Source organism: Mesoplodon bidens, assembly GCF_964165515.1.
Source record: "Mesoplodon bidens genome assembly, chromosome: 7".
Lineage (NCBI taxonomy): Eukaryota > Metazoa > Chordata > Mammalia > Artiodactyla > Ziphiidae > Mesoplodon > Mesoplodon bidens.
Window position 1 is genome coordinate 116,424,398 of NC_138164.1, and position 24,987 is coordinate 116,449,384.

The 24,987-nt window shown below is 60.1% G+C and overlaps 1 protein-coding gene and 2 long non-coding RNA genes across 5 annotated transcripts; 2 read left to right on the forward strand and 1 right to left on the reverse strand.

Annotated features, from left to right (window-relative positions):
• Positions 1–435: 435 nt before the first annotated feature.
• On the forward strand, positions 436–8,600 carry LOC308621075. Its single transcript, XR_014016380.1, has 3 exons — positions 436–624; positions 6,335–6,457; positions 8,535–8,600. It is a non-coding gene; the product is annotated as an uncharacterized lncRNA (long non-coding RNA).
• Positions 6,642–18,766, reverse strand: B4GALNT4 (beta-1,4-N-acetyl-galactosaminyltransferase 4; the record flags this gene model as incomplete). Of its 3 annotated transcripts, XM_081241238.1 has the most annotated exons (20): positions 6,642–7,053; positions 7,549–7,675; positions 8,013–8,166; positions 8,270–8,342; positions 8,478–8,631; positions 8,798–9,099; positions 10,921–11,839; positions 11,915–12,015; positions 12,093–12,193; positions 12,312–12,421; positions 12,499–12,633; positions 12,766–12,832; positions 14,010–14,088; positions 14,274–14,341; positions 14,505–14,605; positions 14,682–14,772; positions 14,848–14,943; positions 15,023–15,118; positions 15,564–15,667; positions 18,601–18,766. In XM_081241238.1, the coding sequence occupies 20 exons, from the start codon at positions 18,749–18,751 to the stop codon at positions 6,930–6,932; spliced, it is 3,153 nt and encodes a 1,050-aa protein (XP_081097364.1). In that variant the 3' UTR covers positions 6,642–6,929. The 3 variants fall into 3 exon arrangements, with proteins under 3 accessions (XP_081097364.1, XP_081097365.1, XP_081097366.1); XM_081241239.1 differs by having other exon boundaries at positions 10,921–12,015; XM_081241240.1 differs by having other exon boundaries at positions 10,921–12,015; positions 15,477–15,667; positions 18,601–18,751.
• A 2,238-nt stretch (positions 18,767–21,004) lies between these two features.
• Positions 21,005–24,710, forward strand: LOC308621076. The gene is made up of 3 exons (XR_014016381.1): positions 21,005–21,081; positions 23,532–23,616; positions 24,379–24,710. It is a non-coding gene; the product is annotated as an uncharacterized lncRNA (long non-coding RNA).
• The last annotated feature ends 277 nt before the right edge of the window (positions 24,711–24,987 follow it).

Sequence of the window (24,987 nt, forward strand, 5' to 3'; positions counted from 1 at the left end):
CAGGTGGGGTCCAGAGGCCCTGGGTGGTGGGACAGGGCCGCAGAGGGATGGACGGGGCTTTAGTAGGGTCGGAGCCACGGGATGGAGAGGAGGCGCCAGGCAGATACCCCCTAGGTCCGGTTTTCCACAGCTTGCGGGGTCCTCAGGGCCAGTTCTGCGGGGCTTCCCCCTCCTCTTGGCGGGGAGGGCTGCGGGGGCCCCCAGGCTGTGCAGAGCCTCCCTGAGGACCTGTGGACCCCTCCACCTCCCCACCTTGGGTCTCCTGCCTTTGTGGCTCAGTGTCCAGGGAAACCCTGGGGATCCCGGGTGAGATTTCTCTAACCACTGCAGGGCCTGAGGGACTGGCTGTGGCTTGAAACCTGTGTCTACTGGAAGCTCAGAGCCCAGTCCAGCCCCTGTGGCCACGTCCTCCCTGAGAGCCCCCGCTTCCTGGAGCCAGTGTGTAGGGAGAGAGCATGAGAAGGATTCTGTGCCGGCTTAAGGGTGAACTTCCTGGGGGGTGGGGACTCTGTGGCAGATGGGGGAAGATTCACCCAGGGAGCTTAGAAAACAGGCGGTAGGTCCTGGGAGTCTGCGTTGGTGCACTTTCGGGTTTGAGATCCCGGGACCTGAGGGCCTGCAAGGGTGAGTGATGCTCTTACTTGGGAGGTGGGGGGATGGGGGAGCCTGGACTCTGCCCTGGGGCATGGGAAGGAAGGGCTATGGGGGCCCAAGAGGGGCAGGTTAGCATTTACAACCCTGACAGCTTAGAGGTCGGGCTGGGGTGATTACTGGAGGAGGGGGACCCCAGGCCGTTGTTACACAAGTCTCTGGAGGAGGGGTAGGGGATGGGGGGCGATATGGGGTGGTTTTCAGGGACGAGGGCCAGAGTAGGGGGCGGGTGGAAGGACGGACGCCCCCCTAGTGCTGGCTTTGGTGACCTGGGAGGCACTCACTGTGAAGGCCTTGGCTAGGGGCTGCCCGGTGTGTGCGGCCGGGGCTGGAGGAGGGGTACAGAGGGCGCCCCACCCCACCTCGGTGGGGAGTCTGGAGGGGGGCTGTTAGGGGGCAGGAATGGAGGAGAAAAGCTTGAAGATGTGGACAGCAAAATAATATTCCAAACAAGATTCAGGAGCGCGCTGGAGCACAGAGAAATTATAGGTAGATCGCCCGGGGCCACGGAGCCTGCAGGGGGCGGGATGGATCAGCGCTAGGTGGCGCGCCAGGCATGAGGGCGCGGCGCGGCGGCGGGGGCCGGGGAGATGCGGGTCTTGCTGCTCGGGCTCCAGCCGTGCGCGTCCCGGCGCTTCCCGTCAGCAAACTCGCGAACCTTCCCCACGTCCCGAGGGCTGGGCTCCCGCCAAACCCAGCCCAGCCCAGCCCAGGGTTAGGGTTAGGGTTAGGGTTAGGGTTAGGGTCCCTCCTCCATGAAGCCTACCTGGACTTGCACATCGGGCGCTGCCCCGGATCCCCCGGGGGCGGGGCATCCTCTGCGCCCCCTGGCGCCTCGTCCCTTTGGCGGGGAAGGTCGCCAAGGGTTACAGCCCCACCGCCACCCGTCCACCCCCTCCCCTCAGGTCGTCCATCCACCTTACCGGTTCTGCGCTCTTCCATGCGCTCGCTGGCGCTGCTCTGGGGCAGGTGTGTGACCAAGACAGACGCAGCTTCTCGCGGGAGCGCTCCTTCTGGGGTCAGGGGGGACACAGACACAGCGGTCCGCACGCAGTGATGCTGGTCTGGATGGCGGGGCAGCTGGCAGCCTCTGGGACAGAGGGGGCACCTTGCAGAGGCCCCAGAGAGGACCCTAAAGGGAACGGGGTGGCCGGAGCCCATGGTTGGGGGGTGCTCCAGCAGGGGAGGAGGATGAATTGACTAAGGGGGACTGGGGAGGTGCTGGCGGGTCCCCTGGTGGCCTGGACCAGGAGGGCCCCAGGGCAGGGAGGTGGAGAGAATGCTGCATCCCGTCCCTGGAGGGGGTGCAGGCTGGTGCTTCCTCCCTCCTGAGGCCTGTCTCGGGTCCTGGAGAAACTCGTCACCACTCATGGGCACTGTCTGCGAGGGCTCGGCGGTGGAGGCTGGGTGGTGGGTGCTCTGTTCGCATTCTGTCCTAATCTTCACAGGAGCGTTGGGAGGCAGGCTGCGATGTGGCTCCATTTTACAGACCGGCAAACAGGTTCCCCAGGCTAAATAAGTTTCCACAAGTTACGAAGCAAGTGAGGGTGTGTAGGGAAAGGTCTCCCTGAGCGGGACAGGGCTGAGCCTGGGGACTGGCGCTGGCTGGTGGGTGGGCGTCTTGGTAGTCCCCCAGCTAGGTCTGGGCCGCTTTCTCCACTGAGGTTAAGAGGGGGATTTGTTTGCCTTCCTCCCGGTGGTTTAGCTTTAGCCTGGTTCTCGAAGGGGTTCCCGCTCCCCTGGGCCCTTTCCCATCGCTGCCCGAGGAGCCCTTGCTCTCACCATCTGCTCGGCTCCGAGACCTGCTGTTGCCTTTCTGGTTGAACAGCATCAGACCTGGGTAACCTTTCAGGCTCCGGCTCCCTTTCCCGAAGGACCTCCGTCCCCTGGAGCTGTCAGAGCCGGCCCCACCCGGGGGCCGTGGGTGTGGTGGGGGCAACCAGGGGTCTTGTCAGTGTCTGGATTTTGGCCATTCTTATAGGTGTGTAGAGGTATCTCGTTCTTTGATCATATGCGTTTCTCCGATGACACAGGATGTGGAGCATCTTTTCATGTGCTCATTTTGCCATCTGTATATCTTCTCTGGTGAGGGGTCTATTAAGGTCATTTGACCATTTTGCAGTTGGGTTACTCATTTTATTGTTGAGTTTTAAGAGTTCTTTCTATATTTTGGGTAACAGTCATTTCTCAGATGTGCCGTCTGCAAATATTTTCTCCTAGTCTGTGATTTATCTTCTCATTCTTTTGACATTGTCTTTTGCAGAGAAGAAGTTTTTCATTTTAATGAAGTTCTGCTGATAATTCTTTCTTTCATGGATCAGCCTTTGGTGTTGTGTCCACAGAGTCATCACCACACCCAAGGTCATCTAGGTGTTCTCCTGTGCTATCTTCTAGGAATTTTATAGTTTTGTGTTTTACATTTAGGTCTATGATTGATCTTGAGTTATTTTTTTGTAAAGGGTGTAAGGTCTGGGTCTAGATTCATTTTTTGCATGTGGATGTCCAGTTGTACCAGCACCATTTGTTGAAAAGACCATCTTCGCTCCATCGTATTGCCTTTGCTCCTTTGTCAAAGATCAGTTGACTGCATTTATGTGGGTCTATTTCTGAGCTCTCTCTTCTGCCCCACTGATCTATTTTGTCTAATCTTTTGCCCATACCACACTGTCTCGATTGCTGTAGCTCTAGAGTAAGCCTTGAAGTTGGATACTATCAGTCTTCCAAGTTTATTCTTCTTGAATGTTATGCTGGCTATTCTGGGTCTTTTGCCTCTCCAGAAAAGAATCAGTTAGTTGATTGGTGGGGTTTTGATTAGGATTGCATTGAATCTATAGATCAAGTTGGGAAAAACTGACATCGTGACAATATTGAGTCTTCCCATCCATCAACATGGACTATCTCGCCATTGAGTTAGGTCTTTGATTTCTTTCATCACAGTTTTGTAGTTTTCCTCATATAGATCTTATACATATTTTGTTAGATTTTTACCTATTTATTTTTTTTGGTGCTAATGTAAATGGTATTGTGTTTTAAATTTCAAATTCCAATAGTTCATTGCTAGTATATAGGAAAGCAATTGACTTCTGTATATTAACCTTGTATCCTGCAACCTTGCTATAACTGATTATTATTTTTAAATATTTATTTATTTTGGCTGTGCCGGGTCTTAGCTGCGGCATGCGGACTCTTAGTTGCAGCATGCGTGTGGGATCTAGTTCCCTGAACAGGGATCGAACCCGGGCCCCCTGCATTGGGAGCGCAGAATCTTACCCACTGGACAACCAGGGAAGTCCGTATAATTGATTATTAGATCCAGAAGTTTCTTTTTTCTTTTCTTTTCTTTTTTTTTTGGCTAATTCTTTTGAATTTTCTCCATAATGATTATGTCATCTGCAAACTAAAACAATCTTATTTCTTCCTCCTCAATCTGTATACTTTTTATTTCCTTTTCTGGTTTTGTTGCATTAACTAGTACTTCCAGTATAATATTGAAAAGAAGTGATGAGAAGGGTTTATCATTGATTTCTAAAAATGTCTTCAAATGTCGCCTCAGACCTCCTCCCGTTCCCCATCTGTGTCCTTGGCAGCCTCATCAGCACCTCAGGGCTTTGCTGGGATGTCACCTTCTCAGGTCAGGCTTTTTCTTTAATAAAAATTTTGCCCATATTTTCTTCTAGAATTTTTTTTTTTTTTAATTTTTGGCTGCGTTGGGTCTTCGTTGCTGCAAGTGGGCTTTCTCTAGTTGTGGCGAGCAGGGGCTACTCTTTGTTGTGGTGCACAGGCTTCTCATTGTGGTGGCTTCTCTTGTAGTGGAGCACAGGCTCTAGATGTGCGGGCTTCAGCACTTATGGCACGTGGGCTCAGTAGTTGTGGCTCGCGGGCTCTAGAGCGCAGGCTCAGTAGTTGTGGCGCACAGGCTTAGTTGCTCCACGGCATGTGGGATCTTCCCGGACCAGGGCTCGATCCCGTGTCCCCTGCACTGGCAGGCGGATTCTTTAACCACCGCACCGCCAGGGAAGCCTGGTCAGGCTTTTTCTGACCACTGTTTACAATGGCAGCCACGCTCAGACTCACTATTCTCTTTCCGGCTTTACTTTTCTTTACAAGCGCTGCCACCAGCTAAGATACTGGACATGTCTTTACTGTGTCTGTTGTCTGCTCCTCCTCACGCTTCACTAGAATGTAAGTTCTACAAGGCAGGGATTCTTGTCTGCTTTGTTCACCACTTCTTCCACAGTGCCTGGCACATAGTGGGTGCTCAATAAATAGTTGTTAAAATGGATTAATAAATTATGGTATACGTATAGTCCAAATTAGATGAAATGTTGTCTGAAATTTTTTTCTGCTCCCAGAGGTAATTATTTTTCTGATGTGCATGCTTCCCCTACCTGTTACATTCCCCCCGCCCCAATTTTTTGGAGTATATATTCTTAATTCCAGTGCTAGTTCTTTTCTTGTTACTAACATCTGTATCTGGGGATCACTTCTTCTGAACTAGATACTTAGGGAGGAGTGGGCAGTATGAGCTGGGGCATCTGGTAACTTCTGAGTAGGTGTGTGGCAGGTTAGCTGTGTCCTCCACCCTGTGGGCACCAGCAGGACTCACGTCACAAGTGACTTAGTGTTCACAGACACCCGCTGGCTGCCCTGGTCAGCAGCCACAGAGCTGAATGCCCTGGGCCATCTCTAGGGTCTTCTCAGGGCCCGACTGGAGTGTCCATCTGGTTTCTCTTTCCCTGAAGTCCTCCCTGCTGCCCTGTGTTCATGGCGAGGTCAATCTCGCGAGGACTGTTTGGAGCGCTGGGTGGACGTGCTGCTTTCCCACAGAACGAGGCAGTACAGGGTAGCAGCCCCGAAGATGTCCACGCCCTAATCCCCAGAGCCTGTGGCTGTCGCCTCCATGGCAAGCGGGACTTCGCCGATTAAGGAAAGGACGTTGCTTGGGATGGAGCGATTATCCTCGGTTATGTGGGTGGGTCCGGGGTCATCCCAGGGGTCCTTATAAGAGGGAGGCAGGAGGGTCAGAGCCAGAGGAGGAGATGTGATGATGGTAGTAGACATGTGAGAGAGACAGGGAGAGTGATATGAAAATGGTAAGCTGCTGGCTTTGAGGGGGGAGGAAGAGGCCATGAGCAAGGAAATCCAGGTGGCTTCTAGGAGCTGGGAAAGGAGGGAAGCAGATTCAGTCCTAAAGCCCCCAGAAGGGGGTGCAGGCCTGTGGAAACCTCGATTTTAGGACTTCGGACCTCCAGAGTTGTAAGACAGGAAATTCCATTTTGTTTGTGGAAATCTGTTACGGCGGCTGCAAGGAACTCGTATGGGCAGGCACGCCCGGTGCCAGGCAGAGCACTGGCCTCCCTGCCATGCCTGGGACCCCAGGGAAGGGCGGGCCCTCGACAGCATCATCCAGCCCGTCTGACTCTCCAGGGGGCTCCTGACCCTGGACTTCCACGAGACAAGTCAAGCAAACCCCCCATTATGTTTAAACCAGTGTGCATTGGGTTTTCCATTTATGGCAACTGAGTCCTAACTATACCCCCAACCTGGTCGTAGCATGTCACCCGCCACCCCGGGGTGCCTAGTGCTCCCACCTCTTTGAGGAGGATGGGGCAGGACTGACATCCAAGGTCTGTTTTCACAACAAAGGGGACTAAGCAGACGGTCGAATATTCTTTGCTCGCAGGTGGAAAGGCCTCATGCCACGCTGGTGACTGGCGGCTCCGCACGCAGGCTGGTGAGGAAGGGTCCAAAACCCCCTTGCCTTCAGGGCCCGATACAGAAGCTCAGAGGGAAAGTGCGGGGAGAGGTGAGTGGTCTCGAGGGTGCAGAAAGGTGCGGTCAGCATGGCGGCTGCAGCTCAAGTCAGGAAAGGGAGTCAGCAGCAGGCACAGTGCCCAGGCCCACCTCTGCCCTCCCAAGAGAATCAGGCCCAGAGGATGAGTCAGAACTAAAAAAAATATTTCATTTCATTCTGAATAAAAAACGGAACAGACAGAACTCTTGGAAATCCTGAAACAATGTCATTGCTACAGCAAAATTTCACAGAAATCATCGCACAGGGCGTGGGGGGCAAGCCCAGGCCCCGCCGGCTAAGATGGCCGCCTCTCTGGGGGGGGTGCACAGAGGGGGCAGCAGCCTGGGGGGCCAGAGAGGGGCAGGCACGGGTGGTGGCTGTGCCCCTGGATGAGCCCTGCTGGGTCCCCAGGGTCCAGGCTCAGAGCCTGGCCTCCAGCTGCCACGGCAGGACGGCAGCCGGGGCTGGCAGGGGTCGCTGGTCCTCAAGAGGCCTCCTTGCGGGCGGCCTTGCGGCTGCGCACGCCCCACATACCCCGCTTGGAGTGGAAGTGGTGGTAGAAGTTCCGCACTCGGAGCCGCTCCACCTCCAGCCCTGCCTGCAGGACCCTGGGTGGGGAGGGCGAGTCAGGGCTGCCCCTCAGCCCAGAGGACCTTTGGGGGGGGTGACCAAGACTTGGGGTGTGGGGGTGAGTGGGGCTGCTCTGATTCTTCAAGACCCTGCAGGGGGAGGGCATGCATGTCAGGGCTGCCCCTGAGACTACAGAACCCTGGGGGTGGGATGGAATGGAAGAGGTCACGCCCCTGGTCCAGGGGCTGGGGTGTCAGGGCTTCCACTACTGTCCAAGCCCAGTAGGAGGAGAGGGACCCAGGAGAGGCCTGTAGGGTCTGGGGGCAGAACTGGTTCAAGGGCTTCCCTGAGTCTGCAGGTTCCTGGAGCTGGGAAGGGGTTTTGGGGAGTGGGGTGGGGTCCAAGGATCTCTCTAGGCCTAGATCTGGGGGTCGGAGGAGGAGGAAAGCAGAGTCCCGTCAGCATGTGAGGCCCCTGCCACCCAGAGGAGGAGGATATGGAAGTCTCAGTCTCTGCTGGGGGGAGGTGGTCACCTGTCCAAAAGCTCCCAGTCCTCGCCTCCCCACTGGTCCCGGAACTCCTCAGTGTTCATGCCTCCAATGCGGTCGAAGTCGGACTTGTAGATCCCAAAGAGGCCGAAGCCGTTCACCTCCCAGTAACCTGGCGGGGATGGGGTGCCCTTCAGATACAAGGTCCTGCAAGCCCTTCCTCAGGAGGGCTCTTGGGGTCACTCCAATGTGTTGGTCTTAACCTGGGAGGCCTGTGCACGACTTGGGTGTTGGAGAAGGTTCCTAGGGGCCAAGCATGACCCTGGGGTTACTGGGGGGAGGACTCGGGGTCCTGGGCACTCTGGGGTTCCTAGAGGCCACAAGGGGTCCCAGGCGTTATAAGGGGCATTGATGGGGCCCTAGGCCTCCCTTGCGGGTTGGGAGGGCCTGGGTTTTGCCCTGGCATGGGTGGGACCCCTGATGTTACCGAGGGGCATTCAGGGCATTACCGTGAGGGTCCCCTGGCGAGCTCCCGCAGCCCAGCCGCATGACCACAGGCGCAAAGGCCAGCTTGCCCTCCACGCAGTGCTTGCGGATGCCATCCAGGATGCTGGGGGGGAAGTGGATGTGCAGGTCGCAGAGGAAAACGATGCTGCTGGCATCCTGGAGACAGCGGGGAGGTCTGAGCCTCGCTCTCTCCTCCGGAAGGGTCCCCCCCCCGCCAGACCATCTCATTCTCTCCACGCGCAGCATCCTGCCCACGCACCTCCACCGCGGCCACTCCAGCTTGCAACCCCGCGGAGCGCTCAAAGTTCCCGGTTCGCCTTAGGTATTGGTATCTGAGGGAGGAAGGGGATATGGGGTGGGAAGTCACAGCCACCCATTTCTGGGGGGAGGGGGGGGCAGGAAAACCCACGCCTGTCCGGGAGGAGAGATGTGCTTGACCCTCCCCGGTAGGTGGGGGGCACTGTTACCTGGGCAGCGGCGCCGTGCGGAGGGCCCGCTCCACATCCATGTCCTCGCTCTCAAAGTCCACCAGGATGACACTGAAGCGAGAGTCCCCTGTACGGACGTGCAGCGCAGCCATGTCTGCCAGGAACTGTACCACCCAGCGCGCCTGGTTCTTCACTGGAGGAGGATGGGGATTCTGAACCCACCTGGACCCGACCTGGCGGTACCCTGCCCCGGACCAGTGGCACTCCCTGCCCCCCCGTAAGGCCTGCTGGAAAAGCCCGCCAGCCCCCGCCACCCCCCAGTCCCAGGTGGCTGGCCGGCCAGCCCCACTCCCGCGCACCGGGCACGATGAAATGCACCATCACATCCTGGCGCCAGGCCAGGCGCAGTGGCCGGCACAGCTCCGGGCGGCCGTCGGGGTGCGCGGAGGCGGCTGGGGAGGCAGCTGGAGCGGGCTCGGGGCTCTCCCCGTCTCCATCTGTGTCGCCGGCACGTGCCCGGGGCAGGCGCAGGAAGACGTACTCAGACAGGCGCAGCCGGCGCCCGCTGCGCTCCTGGAGCTCCAGCTCCAGGAGGAAACGGCTTCCCCGCGCAGAGTCCCGGCGCTTCTCCACGTTCACGATGCGCAGAAGAGCGAACCGCCTGCGGGGCGGGACCCAGTCAGCCCCCTCGGGCTCCCGGGCTCCGAAGCTGCGACCACGCCTCCAACCCCATTCTTCCCACAAGCCGCCCCCAGCCGCAGAAAGGAGGTGGCCACTCAGGCGACTTGGGCTGGGGCGCCGCACGTCCCCCCGTCCCCCACCACACCTCAAGGCCTGCTGGGGAGCTCCCTTCTCAGAAGGCAGGCCCACATGCTGGGGCTCCCTCACCGTGGGGCAGCCCACAAGGGAGGCGTCCCCACGCCCAGGCTAGTCCTCTCCTTGGTGCCACCACTCCTGTCCACAGCTGCATGCTCAGAAACCTTTAGGAGCGCCCACTGCCCACAGGCCGAGGTTCAGACGTCTGAATTCTAAGCCGGTAAACGGTATATCTACCTTGTGGCCTCAATACCCCCTCAGGTTAGATAAGCAAGCTTCCTCTTCCCGTGGGGTCTTTGCCCTAGGTGTCCCCTGCCTGGATGCTCATCCCAGGCTCCCCGCCCTCCTCTCCAAGGTCCTGGGTGCCTCCTCTGAGAAGCCTCCTTTTTGCCCCCCCAGCACCAGCGCAGGGGCTGCCCTGATCTCTGGGGAAGCAGCCTCCGGGCCTTCCGCAGCTGGCTCTTCCCCAGCCCTGGCCTGGGAAGATAGGGCCCCGCCCTTGACTAGGTCACTCTCCCTTTTGCCGCACGCAGCCCCCCCGACCTTTGCAGCCAGTATCCCTCACCCTCAGAGCCTACCTGTGTGACCTCCCAGGGGTCTAGATTCCTCCCTTCACCCCCTGCCCATCCCCACCATGCTCTCCTCAAGTATCAGGGACTTTCTGCCCCAAATGCTCTGGGTCTGTGCTCTTGCTCCTTGGGGCTACCCACACCCTTGCACGGCTCAGGGAAGGTGGGACTGCAGCCATGACCTTTCTGCTGGACAGACCCCCTCATGCCCATGGGACGAGGAGCTGCTCTCAGGAAGCTCAGAGCCAAGTGCAGGCTTGCCTTCTCAGCCACCTAGAATCAATCTACCCCAGCCCCTGCCAAGGGTCCAGGCCATCCCATCGCTGCCCTGGACCAAGCCTGTCAGTCATGGGCTCCCTCTTCCACCCCCTCCTCTCCAACACAGCCACGTGCTTGTCTACGATCCAGATGGGCCAAACCTGTGTCCTGCTCTAAACTGTGTATCGGAGGCAAGAAGAAAGACTCCTGCACCTGGCCTTCAAGGCCCACGAGGCCTGTCCTCTGCCCACCAGCCTCCTGGCCAGCCTTTGCCTGTCTCTGCAGGTCCTGCCCCTACTTAAGGGCTCAGCACAGCTCTGAGAACCCCTTAGGGCCTCCCCTCAGGTCAAATTGGGGCCCCCACTCTCCAGCCCCCATACCTGCTTGGGGTGGAGACAAGACTGGATTCCTGGGGCCTGGGTGAGACCAGAAGGGCCAGTGGGGCAGGAACCCTGAGCCCTCCCCTGAGGACCAAGACCCCAGCCAGCGAGGTGCCAGTGGGGAGAGGGATCCAGGGGTTCTTAGCTTGACCTTCGTGCGTGTCTCTATCTGGAAGAGAGACCTGGGTGGCTCAGATCCATCCTCAGGTGCAGGTCCAGGGTGATAGGTGTGGGGTTTGGAGGTGCAGGACAGGGGAGCCAGCCCTGGGTGTTGGGTGAAAGGCTCCTAGCACAGGACAGGGGCCCTGAGCAGTAAGGGGCCCCAGAAGCGTGAGAAGACACTTCGGGGGGCGGGGGCACGTACCATTCCCGGAGCAGTGCCCCGTTAAACCCTGGGGAAGTCTGAGGGTCCCATGGAGGCCAAGGCCGTCCCTTTCCATGCGCGCCCCTCCCTCGTACCCTCCATGGCGCGCGTTGAGCCGCTCCATGTACTGAGCCACCACATCCACGGCCTCGGCCTCCGGCAGCTGCAGATTCCCCGACACGTTGCAGCGCAGGTCGTTCCAGTCCGAGCGCAGCATCTCGAAGTCCACGTTGCCCACGCTGAACGTGCGCTGCCAGTTGATGGCGTCCTCGCGCCAGCGGCTGCGCACCGGGCCGGCCTTCTCTTCGCTGTCCTCCGACGCAGCCTCTTCGCCCTGCGCCCCTTCCTCGTCGTCCCCTTCCTCCTCTTCCTCATTCTCCCCAGGCAGCTGTGGCCTGGACACCTGGGACAAGCTCAGGAAGGAGGTCACGGGCTGCACTTCGGACGAAGAGTTCGAGTCCGCGGTGGGGGCCGTGAGTCCCGGCTCGCGTGCCTGGCCCTCTCGGCTCCCCTGGGTGGCCGGGGCCGGGGCCGGGGGCCTCAGCTTTGCGGCCTGGGGACCGCCGGTCCTGCGGCCTCGAGCCCGGGGTGGGCGTGGGCGCGTGCGCAGCTGCACCCTGGGTAGGGGTCTGGGGTGCAGGAAGACGCCAGGGAAAGGTGGCCGGGGAGGGCCGCGTGGGCTGAGCGGCGCCGGGGCCCGGGGCAGGGCCCGCAGTCCCGGCCGCACCCGCGTGACGTACACCTTCGGGGGCCGCTCGGCCGCAGCTGCTGGGCGGGGGGGAGGGGCACGGCCCCAGAGGAGGGGAAGGGGGCGGGCGGCCCAGCTCAGAGCCCGCGAGCGCCGGGGGGTCGGCCGGCCCAGGGGGGCGGGAGGCGTTGGCAGGGCGGGAGTGGCCGGGGCCTCGGTGGGGGCCGCGGGGACTGGGAGCCGGCGGCCGCCCTGCGTTCGGGGCGCCTCAGTGGTGGCCTCTAGACCGTCGAGCAGCTCCCCGTCGTCCTCGTCGTCCAGGAAGTCTGTGGGCAGCGCGGGTGAGCTGCCGCGCCAGGGCGGGCCCAGCTGAGGGGGTGGGGGGCGCGGGGGGCACTCACCGTCTGGGTTGAGGAAGAGAAAGGCTCGGCGCTGCACCTCCTCCTCTTCGTCTTCCTCCCCCTCCTCCCGGTCCATCTTCATGTATTTGTAGAACCCAAACCTGGGGCCGGGGCGGGGCGTCAGAGACCAGGCTCGGCCGAGGCCCCGCCCAGTCTTCCTTGGGCACCACCCACCCACCTTTCCAGATACAGTGGGGACTCGCGGTAGAAGCACTTGTTGTCCGTCTCCATGTGAGTCAGGCGTGTGTGGTCATTGGGATAAACGAAGGACAGGTACACCTGGGGCGGGCAGAGGGCTCAGGCTGGGGCGTCCTCCAGAGGGCCTGGAGGAGGCTCCGGGGACCCTGGGAAGAGGGAGGCCTGGGTCTCAGGGAAGACCTTGGTGAGGGGCACTTACAAACTGCAGTCCCTGGTATCTTGCGATGGGAAAGTCCTTGACGACGTAGGTGGGGGCATAGGCACAGGGCTCCAGCACATTCTCCAGACTCCAGGGCTCCACCCGAGGCGCTACGGGAGGCGTGGTCACATTGTGACCTGGAACCCCTGCCCCGCCCCGCCCCCCACCCCGGGGGGCCTCCTCTCACTGAGGAAGAAGGTGTCTCGGGGATCTGGCCGCAACATGTCGGCTCTGGGCTCCTCCTGCAGCAGGCGCCCCCCAACGTGGCTGGCTGGAGACTGGGGCACATGGGCCACGTGGTCCATCTTCAGGGCTGACTCATCTAGGGGCAGAGGATGTGTGGGGGCCCCAGGAGTTCCTAGAGATCCCTCCTCACCCATATCCAGACACCACCCCAAAGAGACCGCGCATCAGGAGCCCTCCCCTTTCCCCACGGAGGCACTGGGCTCCGCACCTGTATACAGGGAGATGTGAGCAGAGCCTATGACCTCGAACTTCAGACCCGGCAGGAAGGCTCGCCACTGGGGGTCGGAGAGGGTGGTCAAGGCCAAAGGATGGGGGTCAACTGGGAACACAGCTGGGTCAGGGAGGAGTGAATCTTCCCTGACGAGGGGCTGGGGAACTAGTAGGGGCAACCCCTTCACGGACGCAGGAAGCTTGGGGTGGGGGGGTGGATGGGAGAGTGGTCCTGAGAAGGCACAGCAGGGAAGCTGGAGAGGCCCAGAAGGCTGGGGTCCCTGGAGGCAGGTGAGGATGCCTTTCCTGACATCCTGGGTGCTTCTGGACCTTCTGATTATGGCCTCTGCCCCCACCTCCCCCCGGTTCTGCAGCCACTGCCCTTCTGGAGGTCAGAGCTGGCCCCCCAGCTCCCCGCTGGACCTCCCCATCCCCACTTCCCCCACTTCTGTGGCTGTGCCTTCCCAGTCTCCCTTGCAGACTCTCCCTCCCTCACTGCTCTCATGTTGGGCTTCCTGGGGGCTGTCCCAGGCCCTCTTCCCTTCCCAGCTCATCCTGGGCCCTTAGTCACCACCTCGACTTCCACAAGATCACCCCAAATCTGCATTTGCAGTCTGGACCCTCTGCTAAGCTGAGCTGGGGTGATGCCCACCACACACAAACCAGACACCTGCAATCTCCCACCACCCCCTAGCCCACCCTGGTCATCACCCCACACTCAGCCAGGCTCAGGCTCTCAGTTGCTGGGCATCTCCCCCCGCCCCGGGACCTTCCGCTTCTTCCATTCCCACCTCCCTGGTTCAGGATGGATGGCCACCCACGAAAATCCCTCCCAACAGGCAGTGGCCACAGGGTTTTCCCTGAAACGCAGATCCAGTTGCCTCATCCTCAGGAGGAAGCCCTGCTGGATCTGGCCACCAGACTGCTTGGAGTTCCAGAAGACTCCAGGTGGCTCCATTCCTCTGCTGTTCTCGAGACCTGGAATTCATCTTTGCACCCCAGATTCTCTCCCCGCTGGTCTCCCTGTGAATGTCTCTCATCTGTCAAGAATCTGCTCAAGGGTCACTTCTTCTGTGAGCACAAGCCCCGTCCCTGAGCATCTGCTTTGTCAGCTAGATGGGAAGCTTCTCTGGGGGGGCGGGCGGGGTCCACACCGTTGTCCTGCGGGGAGTGGCCGGAAAGAGGAGGGCAGGGCAGGGGAGGTGGGGTCTCCAGAAGCCCTCAGAGGGCAGCCGCACTCACGCCCACTTCCACGTGGTCCGAGCCGCGGTCGTCCTGCTTGTGCAGTAGCTCAAAGTAGTACCTCCGGGAGGCCATGAGCCTGGGGACGGGAGGAGTGAGGGGGCGGGCCCGCCATGCCCCGGAAGCCCGAAACAGATGGGGAGCCTACAGGAGGTGGGGCTTGAGGGGGCAGCATAGCAGCAGCGGCTTCACGCATGCACGTGTCACCCAGTCCTCACACACACACAGGTACACGCTCATGCACACACTCCCGCAGTCGCTCACCGCCTGGGCTTGGACACCTGGGAGCTGAACTTGGTGAATTCCCCGGGTGCTGTCCACTCCGAGCCAGTCTGGAGGGTAACAGAGAAGGGGCAGGGGCTCACCCTCTCCTCGGGGCACCAGCCCCATCCAGTCCCCACTCCTGAGAAGCTGGAGGGGACACGTGACCAAGCCGCAGGAGGCCCACGAACACAAGGGGTGTGGATGGAAGGGCTGGGCTGCGCGTGGGGGTACCTTGCCCACAAAGGCCACCAGCTGGGCGCCCGCCGGGCTCTCAGTTGGGCTCAGCCAGAACTCAGAGTTGTCATCCGAAGCCACGGAGAACTGGACATCTCCTAGGCCACAGGACAGGGCTCAGGGGTCGGTGGGGGCTTCGTGACACCCTGCCCCCCCACACCCCCGTCCCCGCACCATCTCTTGCCGGGTGGATGAAGCCGAAAATCCGGAGGCCGTAGTTCTTCCACTTGGGGGACACAGCCAGCTTCTTCACGGTGGTGCGAGTCTGGGGGGGCAGCGGCCTCTGACGTCAAGGCCCCCGCCCGCCTGCGGCCCAGCCGCCCCCCACCCCAGCACTCACATGAGGGAAGAGCGGGAAGTGCAAGTTCCTCCGCAGATGGCCCACGGCGCCCCCGCACCAGTCCTCGAACACGTGCAGGTTCACCTGCCCCTTGTACTGGGGGTGGGAGGAGGCCTTACCTTCTGCACAGCTGCCCCCGGCCCTCCCCAAGGCCGAGCCGCTGAGCAGAGCTCACCTCCTCCCGCCACGAGGGCGCCTGATGGGTGAGGTTGAGCGACAGTGGCCTTCCAGCCCCCCCGGGAAACAGCGCGTCTGGGTCCCGACCTTCGGGCTACGGGAGAGAAAGGGCACCAGGGTCAAAGCTGAGAAATGTGAGGGCAGGAAGAAGTCACACTCACTCTCTCTCACACACACACACACACACACACACACACACCACCACCACCACCACCACCACCACCACCACCACCCCAGGCTCAGATACAGTGCGTGACACAGCCCGCCACACACGCCGGTTCACTTCACAGAGATCCCTTCCACACGTAGCCACGAAGCCCTGACTCCATCATGCCCCGGCCGTGCACACCCACCCGAGCAGACCCTTAGCCACCCCACGTGCACCAGACGCGTCCACCCGGGCTGGGGCCACGCTCCGTGCTGGACAGTGTGCTGCCGTGTCCTCCACGCACACGGCCTGCAGGTCCTGAGGCCACTGGCACAGGAGTGGCCTTGGGTCTTGTGTGTGCTGTGGTGTTCTTCCCCGCAGCCCTGCTCACCACCCGCTCCTCCTCAAGGCTCTCGCTGGAGTCCTCTGCCCTCTGTGTGGACAGTGCAGCCCGGAGGCCCCGGCCGTCGGTCACACCACTCAGCTTCTCACCATCTGTGGGCGGCACATGAGGCGTGACTGGGGTCCAGGCTCTCCAAGGCCACAGCCCCTGCCGCTGGGGTCAGCTGGGGGCAGGATGGCCAGTAGTGTCTCCACTGAAGCCCTCCCTCCCCATGTCTGCCCCTTCATGCTACCCGATGCCCCACCCTACAGCTGGAAGTGCTCTCGGCTGGGCCCTTCTCCCACATCCCACCTCCGTGGGGACGGCCCCTGCCTGAGTCCCCCACCTGGCTTTTCCCAGCCCCCACTGGCATGAGGGAGCAGTTATGTGTGTGCACATGCTAGCATATATGCATACACACACACCCCCTTGGGGCTGTTGTCATCAGTGACTCTGCCTCCAGGAAGGCCCCCAGGATTGCTCTGTGCCCTCAGCACTTTTCCTGTGTGCTGGAGTGTTTGGTGTCTGACTCCTTTACCAGAACTGAGAGCCAAGGGTTAGTGCTGGAGTTTGTTGTCAGGTGAGCTGGCACTGTGGTCTTGAGGCTACGCCAGCCCCGGCCCCTGGCACGTGTGCCACCTGCTGCCCTTGAGGCCAGGGTTCAGAACCAAAGGAGCCCTGGTACCCACCTGGGCAGAGGAGGGATTGGCACACTGGTCCAGCTTCCAGAGGACATGGGGCCAAGGCGGCCCCGGAGGGAGACTGTCCCCCTGGGGATCCCTTCTGTGGACATCGCTAGAGCTTGGCACCCCCCTAACTCCCCACGCCTGGGGCAGACCACCTCCACACCCCTGCCTCCCTCAGCTTCCCAGAGCTCCTCCCGAAGCTGTGGGCCTGGGGTTCCATACCCTGGGATCTGAGCCTCCGAAGGTGAGGCTTCACTGTGCGCCATGTCTGCCTCCCCTGGTGCTCCCATCCGGGGACCCCCAGTTCAGGAACCCCTCTCCTCCAGGGCCAAGCCTGGGCTTCAAAGTCTATGCCCGTCCCTCGATCCAGACCCCAGGAGCTAGATCCCCGGACTGACACAGTTGGCCTGGGCCCTTTCTCTGGGGGAGGGGGCTGCCCGTGGTCTCGTGCCTGTCAGACTCTGGTGGTGCCTGCACCCTTGCTTCTCCCCCTCAGTCACTGTCCTCTGTCCAGCTGGGAGGTGAGCCCCTAAGAGCCTCCCAGCCAAGTCCCCACAGCCTGGCCCTGATGCTCCCTGCCCACAAGGTAACTCTGTGGGTATTGGGAACCTTCCACAGTGGGGTCCCAACCCAGGATGCCATCACTGTCCTGCAGGGGCTGAGCCCCAGCACAGCGAGATCCACACGGGCCTCCTGCCTCCTGGCTGCCAGCACCTCTGCCTGCACAGGCTGCTGGACCCCGGGAAGGCAGCCTTTCTGGTGGGAGTGAACACAGTGCTGACAGGACAGTCAGAAAGGCCTCAGACATATCCAGCTGCTCAGCTTCCCACAAGCCCTGCCCTGGTGGGAGCACAGGTAGCGGGACAGGAGGCGGGGCTGCAGCCCCAGGGGCTAGAGCCCCGGCTGGGTCTGCTCCTGGCAGGAGCTGCTTGAGGGTTTGATCTTCCATAACCCTGAACAGCTCCTGCCCACCCAGGAGCAGCAAGGACAGCTTCCTCGCTGGTCCAGCTGAGAGCAGAGGAGGCCTCAGAAGTGGGGTTCCCACACCTCCGCCCCCTCCCAGTTGCTGAGTTAGGCTCCCCGGCTGCTTGGGAAGTCAGGCTAGGGAGGACTGTGGTTGCTCAGAAAACCACAAGGCAGCTGAGCAGGAGGCTGGTTATGTTCTGTGTCACTGGGTCACGCTCCGGGGTCCTGCCTTATTTGATGGTAGCTGGGGGGCCTCTATGAGGGACTGAACAGTGCTGGGGGCCCCTAGAGGGTGTGGTAGCTGTGAGATGCGTGGACTCTGGGGGTGGGGTGGGTTGGGACAAGCCTCTGACCCCTGGCCTGGGGTGTCTGTAGTGCAAGCTGTGGGACTGAACAGGGAACTCTGGACCCCTTGGTGGAGTGGCCCAGGACTTCATGGGTCAAGATCATTGTTCTGAGTCTTCGGGAAGCAAGATTCTCACCACCCATCCTAAGGACACCTTGCTTCCTTGAGAAGGGCCAGGAGCAGCTTGGCTGGGACTGTCCCTGCCCTGAGGTGCCTCCTTCTCTCTCTCATCATCGCCCCCCCGCCACCCCCCGCACTCTGGTCCTCCTCCTCCAAGTGTGTGTCAAAAGTCACCACCTCCAAGAGGCCCTCTAGGAACCCCCTAGCTAAAGTGGCAGGACTCCTCCCCAACTCTTGCCCACATCGCTCACCAGGACCTGATTTGTGGGTTCACTGTCTGTCCCCACCGGAGCGTGAGCTCGAGGAGCCTGGGAGAGCTCACTCCAGGCAGTTCGGAGCTCCCCAGGCTGGATCCCTATCCCCATGCCTCACCCTGCCTCAACACACAAGCATCTCAGTCCCTGATCACAGGTTTACCTAGGGCACCTCCTCCAGGAAGCGTTCCAACTGCAAGGGTCAGCTCCCTCCCGCCAGCCCCCTCTCTCTCCAGTCCTGAGGTTGGGTCGCTGCCCCTCCCCAGCAGATGCGAAAACTGAGGCTCTGCTAAGCAGGCACGTGTCGGAGGCGCAGCCAGACTTGGCCTCTCGGAAATCCCAGCATGCAGGGCCCGGTAGCGGAGATCTCCCCAAGAGCCCACCGTTAACCCCGTCACTCACTACCCACTCCAGGCCAGAGCCCGGCGTCCGCCGGGGTTTGGGGACGCTCCCCAAGAGGGTCGCGCACGTCACTGCTGACGTCATCGGCGTTCTGGCCGGGCTGAGCCGAACCGCGCCCCCTGCCCCAATGTCGCCGAGCTGGGAAGGGCGGACGGGGTCTCCGGGCGGGTCTGACCCACGCCGAGGCCTGGGCGCGATGGGAGGGCCCGGGACCGGCACTGCTCGCGACCCTCACCGCCCCCCGCCCCCAGGGCGCGCGCCCCCTCCCGTACCTCGCCCGTAGCCCAGCCGCTGGCGCAGCGCGCGGCCCTGGCGCACCAGGCTCAGGTGCACGTACGTGAGCCACGCGGCGCAGGTGAGCAGCACCAGCAGCAGCAGCAGCTTGATCTGTTTGCGGATCTTCTTCACCGGGAACCACGGCATTGCGGCCGTCTCCGTCCCGGGCCGCGCTCAGCGGCGCCGCCGCGGCCCCCCGCTCCAGCGCGCCCCGCGCCGCGTCCCCCGGCCCTGCATGGCCCTTTGTCCGCCGCCCGCGGCCCCAGGGTGCGGCCGCGGCCCCGGGCTGCCCTTGGCCGAGGGCACGGGGTGGGCGGCGGAGCGGCTGCCGGCGGTGTCCCCGCCCGGCCCCGCCTGGCCGCTCGGGCTCCAAGCTCCTGGGGGGCCTCGGCGGGACGGAGCAGCATCCACGCTGCGGTGCTACCCACCGTGAAACGGGCCCGGCCACCGCGCCGCGCGAGCCAATCCGGGCCCGGCCAGCCTGCGGAGAGCCAATCCACGGCGCGGGGGGCGGGGGCCGGCGTGTTAGGGTGTGCCCGCCGCTGGTCTCCACGCAACGCGCGCGCATCCACCTGGGTGCGCCGGCCCGCGCAGCGCGGGGACGCGGGGTCCTGGGGATGCGGAGGCCCCGGGGTGCGGTGTATGGGGAGGTGTGAAGGACCGGGGACAGGGGTCAAGGGGCAGAGAATGCACGAGACAAGGAGCGGTGCGTAGGACCGGGGGACATAGGGACCCGGGGTCACGGGGTGCAGTGATGGAGGCCGCGGGAGGAGCAGGCTATGGGTCGGGGGACAGTGGGAACACGGGGAACAAGGGTGTAGGGACGCGTGATGGGGAGACACTAGGAGCTTGGGGAACGTGAGGGGAAGGATGCGGGCAGCTTGGGCTTGCAGTTGGAGTAAGCCTTCTGCTAACAACGCGGCCAGGAGGAATGGGGCTCAGACAACGTGGGGAGAAGAGAAAGGAAGTTTGGGGGAGAGACATAAGGGGGTAGGTGATGATAAGGGGGTAGGTCAGGGGGGCTGGGGGCGCGTGTGTGCACAGGCTCCATGCAGGCAAGACTGAGGAGGGTCTCAAAAGCACCTGGCTTCACCCTGAGGGGCATGAGCAGCCACCAGAGGACTTAGCGTGGAGGGCCAGGGTCTGACCTGGCTGCCAGGTGGACAGTGGCAGCAGAGGGGCGAGCTGACGGCCTCCACTGAGGGCAGGGTGAAGATGGAGAGGAGGTGCCCCGGCTGTCTGGAAGGGGGCAGGAGGGAACCTAGCCCTCCCATTTCTGACCTGAGCCTGGAGTCTGAGGTGTGGCTCTTGCTGAGCTGGAGGTGGGAGGGGAGTGTGGGCTGATGCTGAACTGTGCCCACTTGGTTCCCATTCCTTCCTGGGCCACCGCCACCTCTGCCTGCCCTGTTGTCTCCTCCAGCCCTCCCTCTGCCCAGCTGCCAGGCTGACTCCTCTCTCTGTCCCTTCCTCCATCCATTAAAGTTTTCCGTTATTGTGTAACGAGCCACCCAGCATCAGGGTTGTAAAGCAACTGTTAAGCTCCTGGAGTCTGTGGTTCGGGACTTTCGACAGGGCCCCGCAGGACAGCTCTCCTCTGCCCCAGGATGTCTTGGGCCTCAGGTGGGAAGACGTGACCAGCTGGGGACGGCGACTCCGGTGGCCGGGCTGGACTCATCTGGAGACTTCTGCACCCTCGTGTCAGGGCCTTGGCAGGGATGGTTGGGCTTGGCCAGGATGATTAACCAGAGCACCAGGGTACGGCCACTCCAGGGCAGTGGCCTCTGGGCTCCAGCAAACAGGGCAAAGCACCTGGAGAGTCACGGCATGCCAATTCTGCCACACGCTGTCATAGGCCACCCAGCCTTGAGAGGAGGGGACGTGGACCCCACCTCATCTTGTCAAGATCATCCAGGAAGTTGCAGCCTTAACACTGCCACACTATCCTTTTCTCCCTTTTATTTTTACCTCGGGGCATAGAATCAAGTTCGCCACTTTCCACCATTCTGTCGATCTGTCATCTGTCCTGTGAGCAACACCTACATCTCTTCAAACCTTCCCCCACCCCATTCTTGTTCTTTCCCCTTCTCCAATCCACTTTCCATGTCCATGTTATCTGCACATTCATTAAGATATACATCACATCGTGTGTATTTTAAACATTATATCAATAGTTTTGTGCTGTAAATCTCACTGTGTTTCTCCAAACCTCATATATACAAATGTATATCTCCACGTTGCCATGTGTGCACTGCTTTCCCTCTGCCCCCTGGTCCTCCACCATGTGCCCATTCAGCCAATAGATACCTGGGGTCCTTGTGAGCCAGAGACTTAAGGGGCACAATAACTAACAAGGCAGATACGGCCCCTCCTTTCGTGGAGTTTCTATTTTCCTAGGCAAAGGCACATGTGAACAAGCAATAGTTTCCAATGGTGACAAGTGCTGTGAAGACAATAAAGCAAGATGATGGCCTAGAGAGGTGAGGGGGAGGGTTTCTTCTTCCTCTTTTTTTTTTTCAAATGTTGGGGTTTTTAATTTTAATTTTATTTAATTAATTAATTTATTTTGGCTGCGTTGGGTCTTCGTTGCTGCGGGGGCTTTCTCTAGTTGCAGCGAGTGCCGGACTACTCTTCATTGCGGTGCGCGGGCTTCTCGTTGCTGTGTCTTCTCTTGTTGCAGAGCACGGGCTCTAGGCGCGCAGGCTTCAGTAGTTGTGGCTTGCGAGCTCTAGAGCTCAGGCTCAGTAGTTGTGGCACATGTGCTTAGTTGCTCTGTGGCAATGTGGGATCTTCCCAGACCAGGGATCAAACCCATGTCCCCTGCATTGATTCTTAGCCACTGCACCACCAGGGAAGTCCAGGGGGAGGGTTTCTTCTGCTGGAGTGATCACTAGAGGTTCACTGTTTTGGGAAGTGACATCTGATCTGAAACATAAACGAAATCTTTAGAAAGCAAGCATCAGAAAGTGGGTGCCAGGGACTTCCCCGGCAGTGCAGTGGTTAAGGCTCTGCGCTTCCAATGCAGGGGATGTGGGTTCGATCCCTGGTCAGGGAACTAAGATCCCACATACCGCGCAGCGCGGCCAAAATAAGTAAATAAATAAATATTTAGATTGTCTTTAAAAATGCAAAAAAAAAAAAGAGAAAACATTAAAGAACATTAAAAAAAAAAGGAAAGTGTGTGCCAGGAGGAAAGTGTTGGGGACATTCTGCCTGGAAGGGTCCAGAAGGTCTCTTTTGGCCTGGAGGCCAGCAGGTGGATGGAGGGCAGGGGGCAGAGAGTGAGTGAGAGGCAGGTTGCCTCTGCTGGACACGGCTGCTCCGTCAGTGACCACGTGTGGCCACGACAGCCTTTTCAGAGAGTAGTAGCCACCACCCACTGCTGTGTCTCCAACTTAACACAAGTTCCTCTTTTGCCCAACTCTGACCCAAACCATACAGGGAAGGGGATCTTGGGAAACGTATTCCCAGCTTAACAACAGAATCCCTAGCAGAGAGGCTCCTTGACAACTCGGCACACACACACACTTCTACTATTTTTTTTTTTTTTTTGGCTGCTTTGGGTCTTTGTTGCTGTGCAGGGGCTTTCTCTTGTTGCGGCAAGCAGGGGCTACTCTTCGTTGCGGTGCGCGGGCTTCTCATTGCGGTGGCTTCTCTTGTTGTGGAGCATGGGCTCTAGGCACGCGGGCTTCAGTAGTTGCCACATGTGGGCTCATTAGTTGTGGCACGTGAGCTTAGTTGCTCTGCGGCATGTGGTATCTTCCCGGACCAGGGATCAAACCCATGTCCCCTGCATTGACAGGCGGATTCTTAACCACTGCGCTACCAGGGAAGTCCCACACACTTCTACTTTAAACCATTCTTAACTTCCAAATAAAAACAAAGGCAAAATCATGCTTCTGCTTAATATGATGCAAGTATCCTGGCTAAAAAGAGGCTAATCTCTCCAGAAGAAACTGATGGACGTTTCACATCACTTTATCCATCTTTGGGTGGTACTGACTCTGACTGAATATGTTCTCTTTAAGAATGTTGGACACTTGAACGCTCTCAGAGAGAGTGTGTGGGCATTACTAACAAACACTGGGATGTGAGGTCAACTATTGCTAACACACGTTAGACAGAAGGGGTGGGAGAGGAACAGGGAGGAAGGAGGGCGGGTGGAACTGGTACAGGTGTTACCTCGCGTGAAGGTAAGGATGAGGTTCTCGTTACCACGGCAGCCACGTGGCGGTAGCCGGCGCCTTCTTCCCCTGCCCACTCCACGTTCCCTGTGTCCTCAGCCAGCACCTCAGCTGCTCATGGTTCTTTGTCTGATGGAGTGACCCCAAGGGTCTATGCCTGTTTTGGGTGGTTCTAGTTTTCTGTTGGTGTTTACTCCAGGACCAAGGGGCACTCAGAGACACCCTAGAGTCCCCTGCCTTCCAGACATCGCCTGCTTACCCAGCTCTGTCATGAAAACTCAGCCCCCCTCTATGACCCTCATCCCCACCGGCGCAGTGAGCTCCTGTCTATTCCCTGGTGTGAAGAGCCCCCAGTGGCCAGGTGGCTGTCAGCTGCAGTCTGATATGCCCCCTGGTGGATGCGCTCTAGGGCTTGCCCGGGACTGAGGGGATTCTAGGATGTGGGACATTCAGTTTTAAACCTAGGAAAGTCCCGGCAAACCAGGATAGCTAGTCACCCTAATGCACCCCTCCCTTGGAATCTGAGACCACTGGACAAGCAGAGCCCAGAGTTGCAGGGATGGGAAGCAAACGTTTCACTGGTGGACCCTTTGGGATAGTAGAACACTGCCATTCCTATCTCTTGAGAGCTGGTCCCGTGGATCTTGGCTGTGTGAGACACCGTAGGTTGCTGATTGAGAGCATTAACCCACCTCCATAGTCAAGTCTCCCAAAGGCCATTCCACCCTCTGTCCACGTTCTACCAGGCTGGCTGCTTCGGGGAGACGGGAACATGCAGGACCGGTGGACTCCATGAGCATGGACCCACGGATGCAGTTCACTTGCTGTGAGGTGAGTGGCTGGTCAGGAGTCATGCCGCGTGGAGGGTGGCGTGGGTGGATGCAGCTTTCTGTGAGCCCACGGGGAGTGGTTCTGGCAGAAGCACTGCAGGCAGGGAAGGTACATCCATACCCCGAGGAAGTGTCTATTCTCCGACGAACGAGGTGCTGTCCCCAAGCCACTGCCTCTGGGAGGGAAGGGGGGCTAGTGCTGGTGGTCTCTGCTTGTGGCAGTTGGGCTCACGGCAGTGACGGCAGCCGGATAAGCCCTGGTGGGTGGATGTCCAAGTTGTGACGCCGTGTGGAGCCTCCCTCCCCCCGCCTCGGCCACTTGGCTCATAAACCGGCTGGCCAAGGGTGAGAGGTGCCGGGAAAAGAGGCTGACGTGCCCTCAGAATGGGCCACCTTGTCCTCCTGATGGTAGGGCCCTCCTCGGCTGAGGCAGCCCTCGTGCGACACAAATTCTTTATACTTTGTTCAAACCCAGAGAAGTCCGTCTGCATACCTTTCCCCAGATGTCCTTGTCACCAGTTTTCCAATCACGTCCCTTCCTAGTGTCCGAGCATCCAGCCAGCTGGAGAGCTAGTCACTGCCCGTCCCCAGGGTAGGTCTCCGCCTCTTACCTCGTCCTGCAAGGCGGCCTGAAGAGCCAGGGCACTGCTTGTCCCTCTCTGAGGGCTCACCCTCATCTCTGTCCTTCAACCCCCTGACCGTCCGCGTCTGGGCAAGGCCCGCAGCCCCGTCTGTAACCAGGCCTGAGTTCCTTCCTTCTCAGGCACCTGGTCATCGGGAAGCCCCACGAAGCCTTGCTGCAGGTTGAGAGGGTTGAGGCGATGCGACGGCTACCTGGTCATGCTTGTTCATGACTCTCACGTGACTTCCTTGGGCCTTCGGGACCTGCTTGAGAGCAATCACATACATGCCACTTCCACTGACAGGGCACCGCTGTGCGCCCGGCCGTTCGGCTCGGGGGTCACACACCCGCCCATGATGGCAGCTCAGGTGGTATAATAGCCGCGGCTCATGGCCGAGTGCTCGGTACCCAGGCGGTTATCTTCAGAATGTGGCAGAGCTTTGTGACACCGGGGGGCCACACTCAGGCACCGCGGGCTCTGCTGGGTGGTGCAGCCCCTATGGCAGGGTGACCTGCTGCCGGGCTTCCTCTTCTCTGAGCCTCTCAGCTCCAGGGTCGGAGTGGTACAGCCACACGGGGTGAAAGTCGCCTCCCAGGAGCAAGACACGTCAGGCATCATGCCTCTTTCTTCCTGGTCGAAGGGATTGATGCAGCCACTTGCCTGTGACTTGGAAAGGGATGTCTAGATGTGTACTGGCCTGCTGGACCTCTAGGCATTTCACTGTTTTTTTTTTTTTTTTGCGGCATGCA